The 15,099-nt window shown below is 33.0% G+C and overlaps 3 protein-coding genes across 4 annotated transcripts; 2 read left to right on the top strand and 1 right to left on the bottom strand.

Moving 5' to 3' along the window:
• The first annotated feature begins 218 nt into the window (after positions 1-218).
• On the top strand, positions 219-4,663 carry LOC100795738 (RNA recognition motif-containing protein). 2 transcript variants are annotated; one of them, XM_026129066.2, is made up of 7 exons: positions 219-528; positions 990-1,067; positions 1,191-1,355; positions 1,461-1,516; positions 1,646-1,685; positions 3,529-3,735; positions 4,385-4,609. In XM_026129066.2, exons 1-6 carry the CDS (start codon positions 347-349, stop codon positions 3,728-3,730), a joined length of 723 nt encoding a protein of 240 aa, XP_025984851.1. In that variant the 5' UTR covers positions 219-346; the 3' UTR covers positions 3,731-3,735; positions 4,385-4,609. The 2 variants fall into 2 exon arrangements, with proteins under 2 accessions (XP_025984851.1, NP_001304451.2); NM_001317522.2 differs by having other exon boundaries at positions 239-528; positions 3,520-3,735; positions 4,385-4,663.
• A 1,279-nt stretch (positions 4,664-5,942) lies between these two features.
• On the top strand, positions 5,943-9,183 carry DXS1 (1-deoxy-D-xylulose 5-phosphate synthase 1). The gene is given in 10 exon segments (NM_001249141.1): positions 5,943-6,053; positions 6,125-6,253; positions 6,331-6,495; positions 6,573-6,723; positions 7,041-7,312; positions 7,400-7,673; positions 7,790-8,097; positions 8,254-8,535; positions 8,633-8,917; positions 9,034-9,183. Coding segments are annotated over 10 exon segments (2,127 nt in total).
• A 2,542-nt stretch (positions 9,184-11,725) lies between these two features.
• LOC100816330 (heavy metal-associated isoprenylated plant protein 19) lies at positions 11,726-12,202 on the bottom strand. The gene is made up of 2 exons (XM_003528608.1): positions 12,085-12,202; positions 11,726-11,988 (listed from the first exon to the last, which is right to left on the bottom strand). Exons 1-2 carry the CDS (start codon positions 12,200-12,202, stop codon positions 11,726-11,728), a joined length of 381 nt encoding a protein of 126 aa, XP_003528656.1.
• Between the last annotated feature and the right edge of the window lie 2,897 nt (positions 12,203-15,099).

Raw genomic sequence — 15,099 nt, 5'->3', positions numbered from 1 at the left:
TTGTCAATAAATTTAAAAGGTTGATAACAACTAAGTGTAGGGCGTGAAGCAAGACTTCAGAAAAGCAGTGTCATAAAATGGGCCTAAGCTAACATTACCCGGATTTAATTCGACCCGCAAAAGGTCAGTCAACTAAACCGGAGCGGGTCGAATTGAAGGAAGCAACTATATATATATATATATATATATATATATATATATATATATATATATATATATTTATTTATTTATTTATCTCAACGTTGGTGGCTTCGTATTGTCGTATCGCTTCGCTCCCTTGGGTTAGGGTTTTAATTGTGTCTTCTCGGAAAGCAAACTAGGGTTTGTTTGTGTGGCAGAAGGAGGAATGGGAAGGTATCGTAGCCGGAGCAGAAGCTATAGCCCCCGGCGGCGAAGCAGAAGCCCACCGGCACCGCGCGGACGGAAGCGCTATGTCGACGATCGCTACGGTGACAGCAGGTCTTACAGAGACCGCCGCTCACCTCTTCCTTCCGGCTTGCTTGTTCGCAATCTCCCCCTTGATGCCAGGTCATCTCCTTTCTCACTTTCTTTAATTCCTTCTTTCCACTATCGCATTGCATTGCATTGCTCAGTATGCATGTAATAAAACTGGTCTAGATGATAAAAGGAAGTAGTTGGAACAAAAAGTCTTCCAACACTTGACACCTGTTACTCATTTCTTTGCGTGTTACTTGTTGTTATTATTATTATACCTCATTAAATGATGCAATCTTGAAGAAACAGGATTCTTCCCTATTTTGTCAATAGGTGTTTTTTTTTGGAAAAGAACACACTCATGTATGATAAGTGGTTCGACATAATAGTGATATTTCAATGCATATCCTCATTGGGAACGGATAAATAATTTTTCTGCAGTGGCTGTGTACTTGCTTGATGTTCTCTTTCTTCTATTTCGTGGCACTCTGTTACATTTATTGAATGTGAAGGAATTAAAGAAATCAAACTGAAATTTTCGATTTGTATTGCAGGCCTGAGGATCTTAGGATCCCATTTGAGCGCTATGGTCCTGTGAAGGATGTTTATCTACCTAAAAATTACTACACTGGGTATTTCTTCTTTACTATCAATACAACCTGCTGCTAGGCTTGTTGCTCACCTATCTTATACATTGCTTTTTTAAATGCATTTTGCTTTCACAACTTTGAAATTTAATTGAATTGATTTTGTAGTGAGCCTCGAGGCTTTGGATTTGTGAAATATCGGTATGGTGAAGATGCAGCTGAGGCAAAGCAACATCTCAATCATACTATCATTGGTGGACGTGAAATAAGGATTGTTTTTGCTGAGGAAAATAGGAAAACTTCTCAAGAAATGCGTGTTAATACTCGAGGAAGGTGTGACTAGTTTGATTTGCTAATTGATTTCAGTTTTGCAATATTGGAAATCTACTTCGATGGACTTTTTAAAGTTGAACCTTTCTTTTGTGTTTCTGTTGTAAGTGGTCGACATGGAGGTGGTAGAAGGAGGAATCGTACTAGATCCCCACGACCCCGATGTCAGTTTAACTACTCATCTCTATTTCACTTTCATGTTGTAATAATTTTATGTTTTTCTTTTGGGTTTAATCTTTATACTCGAAGCTCTTCCTTGTTTTTTTATGTAATCATACATGCTATTTTTGCAGCCTATTCTCGGTCTCCATCACCAGCTAGGGATGATTCAAGGTATGAACACAATAAATAGCTGATTAGTTTTCATTTTGAAAAGGTCCAAATTTTATTATTGAGCAATGCCATAATTTTTGGGCATCATGTATGAATTAAGGCCTAGTTTTCACTATAATGATGGTGGTGCTACATTTCATAGTATTTAGGTACTGGAATATTATTTATAGTGCTTCAGAAAATACTTGAATTTGCTAAGCCGTGAGCTTTTTTATTTGAGATGCAATGACAGGTTTCTAATCACCACAAGTGAATGATGTACTAATGAGATGTTTGGTTGAATTATGATTTATGATCAAAGTTGCTCAGAGGGCTGTAGGTGGTGAAAGTAGATCCGCTGTTTGTACCCTTTTCCTGTTTTCTTTGTGTAAATAAAAACCACCCAATCAGAGTTTGGTAGATGGTAGCTGATTTTATCTCACTATTATTTTATAGATTTCATGTTTCTGTTGCAACTTATTTGTCTGATGAAGTTATATTATATGATATTCTTACCGACCTGAATCTGTTTCAGGCCTTTTGAGTAATACATTATCTGTAAAATATACCTTAAATTTCTCTTTGAACCGGATGTCTTCTTTATTATTGTAAATGGTGTTGGTGCCTTCTACCTTACTTTTAAGCTGTTTATGTTGCACAATGGAATGAAACTACCGTCTTTTAGTGTGTGTAATAGATGTATTTCATTCATTTCATTTTTGTTGTTTTGTTGTCAAGTTTCAGTCATGTCCTTAATCTTATTGAAATTCTCCCTTATAGTAGATCACTACTGAGTTGGTTAAGTTTGGCTTACTAACGTACAGTATAATGTACATGTGTTTAATAGTGTTTCTATACTGCTAGACATTCAAAGTGGCTAGCTGATTTATGTTGATGTTGATAATTGTGCCATTCCCTTGTTCTGCTAGAGTATAATTAGAACAGCTTCAAATCATTTGACCTTGACAACAGTCCTTTAATGTGTTTTAATGAATTGAATGATATCTGCTTATGGTCTTCTTTATGCAGATAATAAAGTGAAATTGGAAGACTTTAAAGATGGATTAATAAAGATTAATGAGTAAAGAGGCTTAAAGTGATGCGCTACTTGCTTATGTAGCTATCAAAGACTCCATAAGAAATATCCATATGAAAATTGCCTTTTTGTGCCAGTGGCATGGGCTTTCCCTACTTTGTGGTATTTGATTTGTGGCTGAAGAAATGGTTCAAATGAGTACTCTTTTCCGATTCCCTTGTATAAATTTTCTGTGAGGAAGATCTTATTTAGTTTAATATCTTGTTTTGCGTATACTATCCCAGTTAAGAAAGAATATAAAGCTTATAGTTGGCCAAAGAAAATTACATCTTCAAAGAATGGAAGCCAAAGTTTATACGGGTAGAGATATGATGACATTGTGCAAGAATGATAGTTGTGATTTTAGAAAGTTGGAACAAAGAGAGCTATGAAGTTACCAGATGCTGATCTTGCAGTACATCATTCATAACTCTCAGTGTTTGGATCCAAGTGTCATATATTTGTCCAGAAACTATGGAAAGAAAGGTACAGGCACAGGTCATATTTTGGCTAATTAGATTTTGAAGAGGAAGTAAGTATTAGTTATCACATATGAAACAAATTAAAATTTTGGTTTGAGTGATTGTGTGCTTAATTATCTGTGTATTTTGTTGTAGACTTGTAGTTGCACATATTCAGATATCTATTGATTTATGAGATGCTTATGGTTGGCATTCTCTCCCTTTTTAATGTGTAGTATATGTAATTGTGTTGTTTTAGCTATTTTTATTAACTTTGGTTTGGATAATTGAGAATCCTCACTGACATGATGACATATAGGGATGGCAGGGGTAGGGATGATTATTATTCTCCTGAGCGATCAAGATCTTATTCTAGGTCTCTCTCTCCCAGTGGTGGGAAGGACTACAAGAAGTCCCCTCGTCTCAGGGAGAATGGTCGGAGTCCTAATGACAAGAAGGATCAGACACCCCGCAGATCCGAGAGTCCTAGGGACAATGATTGCAGTCCTTCAAGGTCTCATTCACGGTGATACATGTATGAATTTTATGAGTATATTTATTGATTGAATGTATGGTATAATTGCAATTCTAGTTACATCAAATTTCTGTTAGTTAAAATACAATCTTTAAGACTTCGAAGCAGTTAGAATTCTGGAAATATAATCAGGTAGTAGGGTCACATAATAACAAATAAGGCTCCTCAACAGTAGAGATGAATATATCATTAATTCATTCTTGTACTTTTGATTTTAGAATCAGGCTCATTAACTTAAGTACTTAATCTCAAACATTAGAGACTACAGCACTTGATAGTTGGGGCTTTTTAGTAGTAAATGTAAAACATTTAAATAAACAAACTAACAAGTGTCATTTCTGTTTCCTTCTGAGGCTAAGCACTAATAATTAACTCTTTTTTAAGTTAAATTGTACTGTTAATATATTAGTAATGAATATTTTGTCAGAAGGTTGTACATTAATCACTCTTCAGGAAATTCATGTGCTGAAATCGGACATGTATATTTTATAGATTGGTTTGCCTTGAAGTTCAAATGCCTTTTATATTTTTGAAGCAAGCACTATTTTTCTGTTTGAATAAATGATATCTTGTAGGATTACAAACGGATTTTTATTTTAAGCCTCATTGGAATTGAAATCAGTCTTTGATTAGTTCTTTCCTTCTGCAGTCCACGCTGATTTGCGAGCAAGCAGAGATTGGAAGGTGGTCAATTCGGTTTTTCCTGTGACCACACACTGTATCTAAAACTTTGACATTTTGAAAGATACAAAAATGTAGCTAAGCCAAGTCTGTGATGTTTATATTAGTATTCGGTAGGTGACAACCCATCAGAAGGTAGTTTGACTTGTGTCATTTTGGATGACTTTTTCATCAGTTTACAAATTTTTGGATACTTGTTCATGAATCATGTCTTTATAACATGTTTGGTCCATCTTTATAGCTTAAACGCTACTTCAAAGTTAAAGTTTAAAGGGAGAGTTTTAAAATTAAAATAGAAAGTATTTCTTAATTCAAAGTTTTGTTTACGCCGATGAGTGTCCAAAGAGTTCTCAAGTGTGCAGTTTTCTTTTTTTTTTTTTTCGAGTTACGTCATTTAGTTATTTTTAAGCTACTTTTTCCTTATTTTATATAAAAAACAAGATTCTCAAATTTTAAGGTTTTTTAAATGTGTTTTGTTGAGTTTGTTTTTAAGGAATTAAAGAGTTTAATAGATATGTACTAATTTTATAAAAAGATTTTATACTATTAACTAATAAGAAATCAGCCTGGCATGAATTTCAAGAGATTATTATCAAACTCAAATGTATTATATATGATTCTTTGTTATTCGATGATGATGTATTTTTTTTTTACAGTCAGTGCTATTGGAAATTTTTTAGAAAAAAGTCTGATCATACACTAAATTTCGAATTCGTTATCTATTTCGGCTGGGAGTTTTGAGAGCACCAATATCCTGGTTTAGCAAGTGGCAAGAGTGCACGACTTGGCATTGGTCATAATAATGCTAAAAAGTAAATATTAATTTATCAATCATAGTAACATAGAGAATCCTAGGTTTAGTGTGATCTAGATCCTATGTTACTATGTATTTATTGGTTTTATACTTTGTTATTCTTTTAAAAAAATGAAAATTCTTGGTTAATACTCTTTACTCTTTTTCTTCTTGATTAGCTGTACTTTTTTTGTCCGTGCATATTAATGGGATTTTAGTCAATCGTCTAGTGTAAGTAGTGCTAATTGGGCGAGTGGAGTGAACTTTTATAGGAGCAAGGTAAATTCTTACGTAGCCACGTTGACTAGAGGTCAACATAGGGTAGTCAACCTTGCCTCGTTGCCTCACTAGACAAAGGTTTGATTACTTACTAAGAATTTCAGTTTGACTCCTTTTTAGACACCTTGTCTTGAAGGATTGAAATTTGATTTTTGATTTGAAGATAGAGTTGTGATGGAAGGTACTACTTGATCTACAAATAAACTAATCCAGTGAAAAAATTAGTTAAATGTGAAATATAAATCAAAGATCTCATTAAGCATAATATTATTTTGGAAGAAGACGATGAGATCTAAGGAAAGGGACAAAGAAAAAGGCATACTGATTATCCGTCTATCCAATGAATCTATCCACTTATGATTTGCGGTGACGTGGTCCAATGGCACAACACAAGACCAGCACCTCCTTCCTACTTATTTGTTGGACCCCCACAATACAATCTGTCAGCGCCTCCATGGATCTCTCCGCTCTCTCATCATACCGCACTCTCGGGAAGTTACTTCCTCTTCCCTCTCACTCTCAATGGGGTCTCCATTTCCTCGCCCACGCTCACCGCCTCCACCAGGTTATTACCATTTTTGTATCTAACTACCCTGTTGTTTATTCCCCAATTAATGAATGGCTTTGCATATTTAGATGAAGAAAAGGCCATGTGGGGTATATGCATCCCTCTCCGAGAGTGGAGAGTATTATTCCCACCGACCGCCAACTCCCCTACTAGACACCGTCAACTATCCTATTCATATGAAGAATCTCTCTGCCAAGGTAGCTCCAACCCATCCATCTACCTAATAATATTAATGGTTATGTGAAAAAGGGTCGATATTGATTTATTGATGCAGGAGCTGAAACAACTCGCGGATGAACTGCGTTCTGATGTTATTTTCAGTGTTTCTAGAACTGGGGGCCATTTGGGCTCAAGCCTTGGTGTGGTGGAACTCACTGTTGCACTTCACTATGTCTTCAATGCCCCTCAGGACAAGATACTGTGGGACGTTGGTCACCAGGTTGGTTTTCAACTTCCTTGCTGCTTTTTGCTTTACTTGTTCTAAACTAAATTGGACAACCTTGTATGAATTTGCAGTCTTACCCGCATAAGATACTCACCGGTAGAAGGGACCAGATGCATACCATGAGGCAGACAAATGGCTTATCTGGCTTCACCAAACGTTCTGAGAGTGAATTTGATTGTTTTGGCACTGGTCACAGCTCCACCACCATTTCGGCAGGACTTGGTACTCCTTCTCTTCTGTCTGCTCTCTGCCTTTCAACTTTCAATTAAATAAAATATGAGTAAACATCCAATCACAAATTGTCATGTACGATCAAATTTATTGACTTCTATGATAATTATCTTAAAAGTCGTACTTATCATCTTTTCTGATTGTCTGACTGTGTAAAGATTTTTACATTGATGATGCATAGAAATTCAACTCAAAATATTACATGAATGATATAATTGGAAGGTGGTAGTATGAGTTTGTTCTTTCCTGTTTAACAATGGGAGTTTGTGATTTGGCTTTAACTTTTTGAAGTTTTATTGAATCAACAGGAATGGCTGTTGGGAGGGATCTGAAGGGAAGAAAGAATAACGTGGTTGCTGTTATAGGCGATGGTGCCATGACAGCAGGGCAAGCTTATGAAGCCATGAACAATGCTGGATATCTTGATTCTGACATGATTGTTATTCTAAATGACAACAAGCAGGTTTCTTTACCAACTGCTACTCTTGATGGACCCATACCACCTGTAGGAGCCTTGAGTAGCGCTCTCAGTAGATTACAATCAAATAGGCCTCTTAGAGAATTGAGAGAGGTTGCCAAGGTGAGTGATACAAGTTCATGAGTTTCTCAATGAGGTATTTGCAGCCACAAAGTATTATTGATACTGAATCTTGATGATATTTCATAGGGAGTTACTAAACGAATTGGAGGTCCTATGCATGAATTGGCTGCAAAAGTTGACGAGTATGCTCGTGGCATGATCAGTGGTTCTGGATCATCACTTTTTGAAGAGCTTGGACTCTACTATATTGGTCCTGTTGATGGTCATAACATAGATGATCTTGTTGCCATCCTCAACGAAGTTAAAAGTACTAAAACAACCGGTCCTGTATTGATTCATGTTATCACTGAAAAAGGCCGTGGATACCCCTATGCAGAAAAGGCAGCAGACAAATACCATGGTAAAGGAAGAATTACTAAATTTTCATCAACTTAATTCATAAAACAAATATATCACATTTTGGCTTTGACTTGCTGTATTCGTCATGGATATATATGACTTGGTTTGATTTTGCAGGGGTTACCAAGTTTGACCCACCAACTGGAAAGCAATTCAAATCCAAGGCTACCACTCAGTCTTACACAACATACTTTGCTGAGGCTTTGATTGCAGAAGCCGAAGCTGACAAAGACGTTGTTGCAATCCATGCTGCTATGGGAGGTGGAACTGGCATGAATCTCTTCCATCGCCGTTTCCCAACAAGATGCTTTGATGTGGGGATAGCAGAACAGCATGCTGTTACATTTGCTGCAGGTCTGGCTTGTGAAGGTCTTAAACCTTTCTGTGCAATTTACTCATCATTCATGCAGAGGGCTTATGACCAGGTAGGATAACTATCTCCTTTCGCAGGAAAAATTTCTGCTCTATGATCATACTTGATAAGACAATGAATTTTAGTGGTCAAGAAATGATCAATATACCACCATAACATTAACTTAAAAATCAGGGCTCAAAGCATGTGTTCCATGTCCATTCCACAGGTGGTGCATGATGTGGATTTGCAGAAGCTGCCTGTAAGATTTGCAATGGACAGGGCTGGATTAGTTGGAGCAGATGGTCCCACACATTGTGGTTCTTTTGATGTCACATTTATGGCATGCCTGCCTAACATGGTGGTGATGGCTCCTTCTGATGAAGCCGACCTTTTCCACATGGTTGCCACCGCAGCAGCCATTAATGATCGACCTAGTTGTTTTCGATACCCAAGGGGAAATGGCATTGGTGTTCAGCTACCAACTGGAAATAAAGGAACTCCTCTTGAGGTAAAGTTAGAATTATATCCCCATACACATCCTCATGGAGACTATTAGGAATAGTTTTGCATATCCATTTGATGTTTTTGTTATGATATTGTATCAGATTGGGAAAGGTAGGATATTGATTGAAGGGGAAAGAGTGGCTCTCTTGGGCTATGGATCAGCTGTTCAGAACTGTTTGGCTGCAGCTTCCTTAGTGGAATGTCATGGCTTGCGCTTAACAGTTGCTGATGCACGTTTCTGCAAACCACTGGATCGGTCCCTGATTCGCAGCCTGGCAAAATCACATGAGGTTTTAATCACAGTTGAAGAAGGATCAATTGGAGGATTTGGTTCTCATGTTGCTCAGTTCATGGCCCTTGATGGCCTTCTAGATGGCAAATTGAAGGTAGGAAACCAAACAAATTTTTCATTGTGAACTATTAGTATTTTGCATCTTTGAAGTTTCTATGAACATTTTACTAGCTGCCCAAAACTCATAAGCTTTGCATGATATCTATGCAGTGGCGGCCAATAGTTCTTCCGGATCGTTATATCGATCATGGATCACCTGCTGACCAATTGTCTTTAGCCGGTCTTACACCATCTCACATAGCAGCAACAGTGTTCAATGTACTAGGACAAACAAGAGAGGCACTAGAGGTCATGTCATAGAAATATTAAGGGGTTCAATTTTTCACTTCACACGATGTACAAAGTATAACATGATTCACCATGTGTAATATGAAAAAGTAATGTAATATTGTGAAATTTTGAAGTGTATGATGTAGATTGTCATATAGTAAAACGACTAGTTATAAAAGAGAAAAATGTTAAACTTTTCTTTAAGTGCAAAAGAGTAGCCTTTCTGATATGGTCTAAACTAAACAAAAATGATGAAAATATTACGAGGATCTCACAAATTAAGAGGCATCATTGTCTTGGTCTCTCCTCTTATTTTATCTTGGACTCTATTTATCAGTGACCTGATTAAATTTAAAAAAAGGCGTTTTTTTATTTATTGACATGATCAATTCATTTGCAAATAAATATTAAAGATAATTCTCCAATGATCTCATAAGTTGTAATTAACATATTTCAAACTGGACCAAAATAGATCATGAAATTAGTTATTATTTTATCTTTGTAGTTTTTACTTGAGTCATTATGTGTAAAGTTATTACATAATGGATATATTTCTATGCTGACATTATACCTATGAAATCCTTCACGATTATTTTGTCCTAGTCACCTTTTTTGTTCACGATAATTGTATAACTTGGATTCAAGTTCAAAAATTTCTTATTAATAGGCAATTTATAAATTCTTACCAAGGCTAGAAGTTTTTCTTAACCTTAAACGCATTCCCAAGTTATACGTATGACATGATGACGTTATCACGCAAATACACCCTGCATAAAAAAAGAATTCACACTGTGGTTTTACAAAGTGCACTATGAATGTGCGGTGCCTATAGCTTAATGTTCAGTTTGGTGCTAATCTGGTGCGCCTGCGCGGCTAAAAGTTTGCACACGTAAATTAAGAACATGAGGAGGACAAGTGGACAACCCATCCTTCAATGCAGGAAAAAAAGAAGAAAAAAAAGCTACATGAGTTTGGTGAATGAATAAAGATTTAGGAGAATTCACCTGTTTCTGTTTCAATTAATTGAGGTTTAATTTAATTCTGAATATTGAGAGTTTATAATTTTTTTTAAAAATTAAGATGTCATTTTTTTGAATCTTAACCTTTTGATTCATAAGGAAAAAATATTCTAATTAATCTAGAGTTCGACCAAGAAATAAATAAAGTCTAATCAATAATTATTTTTGTTAAAGAATAAAATTATAATATTACTCGAACGATTCAACCTTAACTTTAATACATTAATCATTTATGTTCAATCACTTTATTCATCAAGGTGTCATTTGCAACTAGTTCAAATGAAAGTAATAAATGCTTCAATTGTTGCATAATCTCATGGAGTTCATCTAATCTAATAGGTGTTTGGTTTGAGGAAGTCAGGAAAAAAAAATGAGAAATATCTTTAATTTTATCTCATTTAATTTTATTTTTTTGAGTTATTCATCTCACTCATTTAAAAAATTGGAGGTAAAGCCAGCGATAAGGACACTAAAATCTTTCTCCTCCAATTTTTATCTCCTTCCAATTGTGAGCAGTTGGAGAAGAGGAAAAATTATTTATAACTTTTATATTTTGTGGATTGGATTTTCATGAGATTTTATTTTATCTTTCTTTTCCTCCCTTGCTCTATATATATATATATATATATTTCATATTTTCTCTTGCAAACTAAATAAGGTTCTCTTTTTATCTCCTTTTATCTGCTTATGTATTAACCATAGCATGCCTATTGTCCACGAACATTCTTCTATGCAATTTCTGAATTGTTAATATATGAAGATATAATATATTGAGTAGAAGAGTCATTTTTATTTGAGAGTAAGAAACACAATTCTTTAATCATAAAATCGTATATAAATGATTAACATCAAAGCTTAATTGTTTAAAAGTTACATGACTTTTATATTTTAATATTAATTATTCATTTAAAATTTATTATTCAAGATTTATTCTTTTCATTATGGAAAAATAAAAATAAAAAATTTCTCACTTAAAAGAGTGAGAGATGTTGCAATCTAATTTTAAAAACTTAAATCTCATTAGCAATATAGCAAATTAACAAGTAAAGCAACAAGTTATTTGTCCTAGTAGAATTATGTTAGATTTTCTTAAGGAAAGTCTCATTCGAGTCTGAGATGAAAAAATATAATTAAAACAAAAAATCTCATTAAAAGTATCAATAAAATTTTTAAATATAGATTAATCATCAATAAAATTGATAAATATTTTATATCAATATTATTTTCATTCAAAAGTAAACAACAAGGAATTTGTTATTTAATGTTGCTACAACAATTTTTATTTAAGGCTTACTGATTATTTTTTATCATCAAAATGGGACGACAAAAGTTGCCTCCCTTGATTTTGAGATATATAATATATTTGAGGTAGGTACATATATGAACATGATAAAAAAGTAAGTGATAGACTAAAATGATTTGATCTTATGCAGTATCACGTATATGGTGTCAATTTATTTGACTCTAAGTCGTAGAGAACAGGATGATCTTACAAACACAACATGCATGATATCAAAGAATGATATAAATAATTGAAACTCTCTAATAACCCCCTACATTACTACACATGCATTTGGGTTCTCATCACTGAACATCATGATGGTTTCGGTCTTTATGCAACTATCATTTTCCGGTGCGAACTGATGCATCATAACAAGTTTATCCGACTCATCGTTTGGCTCTTCATCCATGTTAGACACAATCTCCACTTTCTTTCCCGTTTTCTTCTTTAGTTTTTTAAATACTTTCATGGGATCAATACGACCCGTCACCACCACCCGGTGTTCGTTCATGTCGGTAATGAACTTTTCCACTCCTAACAAAAGCGTAGTAGTTACACAACTATTATCTAGTTCCAGGGTAAAAAATTAACAAAAACAAAAAATTAAGAGAAGAAGTTATGAATTCGTACCTTTGCACTTGGAGATGACTTTGGCAACGGTTCTTTCACATGAATTGCAGTACATTGAAACCTTGAATTCTACAATTATTACTTTGTTTTGTTGTTCAACTTTTTTGTTCTTGCCCATGGAACTGAAACATTGATCAAGTCAGAACGAAACAGTGCCATGCAAAGAGAAAATGAAAATGATATTGGAAATTATTCTGAGGAGAGGTTATTTTTGTTTGGTTGATTGCGTGGGAACAGTTAGTTATGACGGTTGATACCTTTGTTATCATCACCGTTTCGGACACAGTTTTTCGAATTTAGTACTTTTTTTATAAAAAAAATAATGTCCTTTTTTATTTTTTAAATTTATTGTTTGATCAATAAGCAACCATTTCAGTTTGCTAAGATAAAAAAATGAATAAGTTTTAAATATGATAGTTTAAAATTGAACAATATTATAAATATCTTAAAAAATTTAGGTATATTGCTATAAGATTTTTTTATGTAATATTGATGTAAATATTTTTAGCTAATTAAAAACTATCGTTGATGTGTTTTTTATAATAATTTTTGTAAAAATTACTAAATTTATAACATATAACAGTTTGGATAACAATATAAATTACAAAAAAAATTATATTGTTAATGCATAGATTATTTACTTAAATATGAATAAAAAATATTTACTCAAATTATAATCTTAAAAAAATTATATTACTAAATATTACTCTTATTTTGTTTTTTTCTTCCGCTTGATTCGATAATGTGGGGTCAATACTTGATTTAGAATTTTAGCAGCCTTGATATATTCATTTTATCATTTAGATATCGCAACTATACTTTGGATTTTCCTATTAAAGGAAAAATATACATTGGATTTCATCTCACATTCAACCAATATGCCACATGAACGCGGAAGTAAGATAATCTTGCGTTTTCCTAAAGTCAAATTGGCTTAATAAAGAAATAAACTTTTTTTTTAAGATAAGAGCATTATATCAGTGGGAAAAAAAGGGCACTTGGAATAATCTCTTCTACCTCAGATAGGAAAATATGACTCAACCTTTTTTTTTTTTTGAAAAATAGGTTTGTATTGTATAAATTAATAAGTATGTTTTGGACAATGAAATGCATAAATGACAAATATTAAATAAAAATTAATAGTTAAAATACTTTTATAATTATAGATATATGAAAATTAGTCCATTATTTTTTTTTTATTAATGGAAGATAATATAAAGATAAAGTGATTGGTAATTTTAATTAATAAAAATAACTTGGACTTCTGTGCTGTAACCCATCAGTTTGTCAGCCATGTCCCATGGGCTCAATTGATCTTGGATCTATGTCAGGAAATATTCCCTTTCACAGTGACATAACATACTTATTACATGTACACACTTTCTTTACCAAAATGTATATAAAACATGCATTTTGCGGGGGCACATACAATTGAAGTTGCACACTGTGAAGTGTGTTGTGTGTTTCAGAGAAGACTGTTCTATTTCACAGGAATATTAGGTACACAGATCCATCCTGCAAAAATGTGGAAGCAAAAATGCATAACCCCTCCAATTTCAAGCAACAAACGTAGAGATATATCTACATATATTGCTCACCTTCTTTTGATGGTCATTATTTTGAGACTCCAAACAAAAACTAAGGTCTAGCTATTTCAATCACATCAAAATATTTTTTTACGAGGTATGGATTTTGTTATTAACTATCACTCTGGAAAAAATTGCTTTTGCCTGCATATTATTTTAAAGTTTAAAATAATATTAGTTATTATTTTTCTAATTATGTCCTTATCTTAGACAAGAGATAACATTAACTATTATTTTTTTTAATTAACAAAACACAATTATAAAAGTAGATAAAATAAAGGTTAAATTATTCATTTGGTTCCCTATAGTTTAACGATTCGTACCTTTTAGTCATTATAGTTTGAAAGTGATTTTTTAATCCCTATAATCTAAAAGAGATCTTTTTAACCCCTATAATTTGTATTTTAATTATCTTTTAATTTTTATTACAAAAAAATATAAAAATAATTAGTTATAAATTATTAACTATTTATTATTATAATTTATTTTACGATAAATTAGATACGAATTAATTGTTAATATTTTTGTAGTTAATTGTAATTGATAATATTATTCATATTTTGATGGTAAATACTAAAATAGATTTAAAATATAAAGTATAGGATTAAAAATATTACTTTTAGGAATTAAAAGAGAATTAAATATAAATTATAAAAATTAAAAAAATCATTTTCAAACTATAGAGATTAAAAGATAATTAAAATGTAAACTATAAATTTTATAAAATTCATTTTAAAATTATAAGGATTAAAAAATATATGATGAAACTATAAGAATCTAATTAAACGTAAAATAAATTAAGGACGTATTAAAAGATTTAAAAATATGTCGGCATTATTTTTGTATTGTTTAATATATAACCCTCACATTTGCCGCACTATAGTTTACGGTTGGTTGGTGTCCAGGGAAAAGCAAAAGAAACTTCTTGTACATATATGCCAGTGACGTTACAACTCCAATAATTAGAGCCAGTGCCATCACACTTCATAATATGCTCTGATGTGAGTTGTGATATATATATGTATATAACAAGCGTCGGCAGATCCTAGCTAGTATGCGTTACAACACATGTAAGAACATTAATTTGCTATTCATCAACTAAACCTTGAACATTGCAATTTCCTTAAAAATTGTTTGGGGAGTTACTAAACTTAATAATCGGGTTTTTACGTAGTTTCACTATTGGAATAGTAACTGACCTGACAGTTATATAAGAATATTTACCTATTGTAAAACTCACAAAAAATGAATTAATTATACAACTCTACCATAATTGCACCATTGAAAAGGTACAATCTAATGACCATATGGATAGATTCTATCCTAAATTAAAACACATTCAAGGCAAAGTATTGGCACTTAATAAAGGATAAGGATATTAGGATATATAATTAAGTCTTACAAATAATGAAGTGGATGGACCATGAAA

This window comes from Glycine max, chromosome 7 (genome assembly GCF_000004515.6).
Source record: "Glycine max cultivar Williams 82 chromosome 7, Glycine_max_v4.0, whole genome shotgun sequence".
In the NCBI taxonomy this organism is placed as follows: Eukaryota; Viridiplantae; Streptophyta; class Magnoliopsida; order Fabales; family Fabaceae; genus Glycine; species Glycine max.
This window is presented reverse-complemented; position numbering and strand designations above follow the sequence as displayed.

Coding starts and splice junctions, on each gene's coding strand:
- LOC100816330 (XM_003528608.1), bottom strand. CDS start 12,202: ATGGGCAAGAACAAAAAAGTTGAACAACAAAACAAAGTAATAATTGTA. Junction 11,989..12,084: donor AGTCATCTCCAAGTGCAAAG/GTACGAATTCAT, acceptor CGCTTTTGTTAG/GAGTGGAAAAGTTCATTACC.
- LOC100795738 (NM_001317522.2), top strand. CDS start 347: ATGGGAAGGTATCGTAGCCGGAGCAGAAGCTATAGCCCCCGGCGGCGA. Junction 529..989: donor AATCTCCCCCTTGATGCCAG/GTCATCTCCTTT, acceptor TTTGTATTGCAG/GCCTGAGGATCTTAGGATCC. Junction 1,517..1,645: donor TAGATCCCCACGACCCCGAT/GTCAGTTTAACT, acceptor CTATTTTTGCAG/CCTATTCTCGGTCTCCATCA.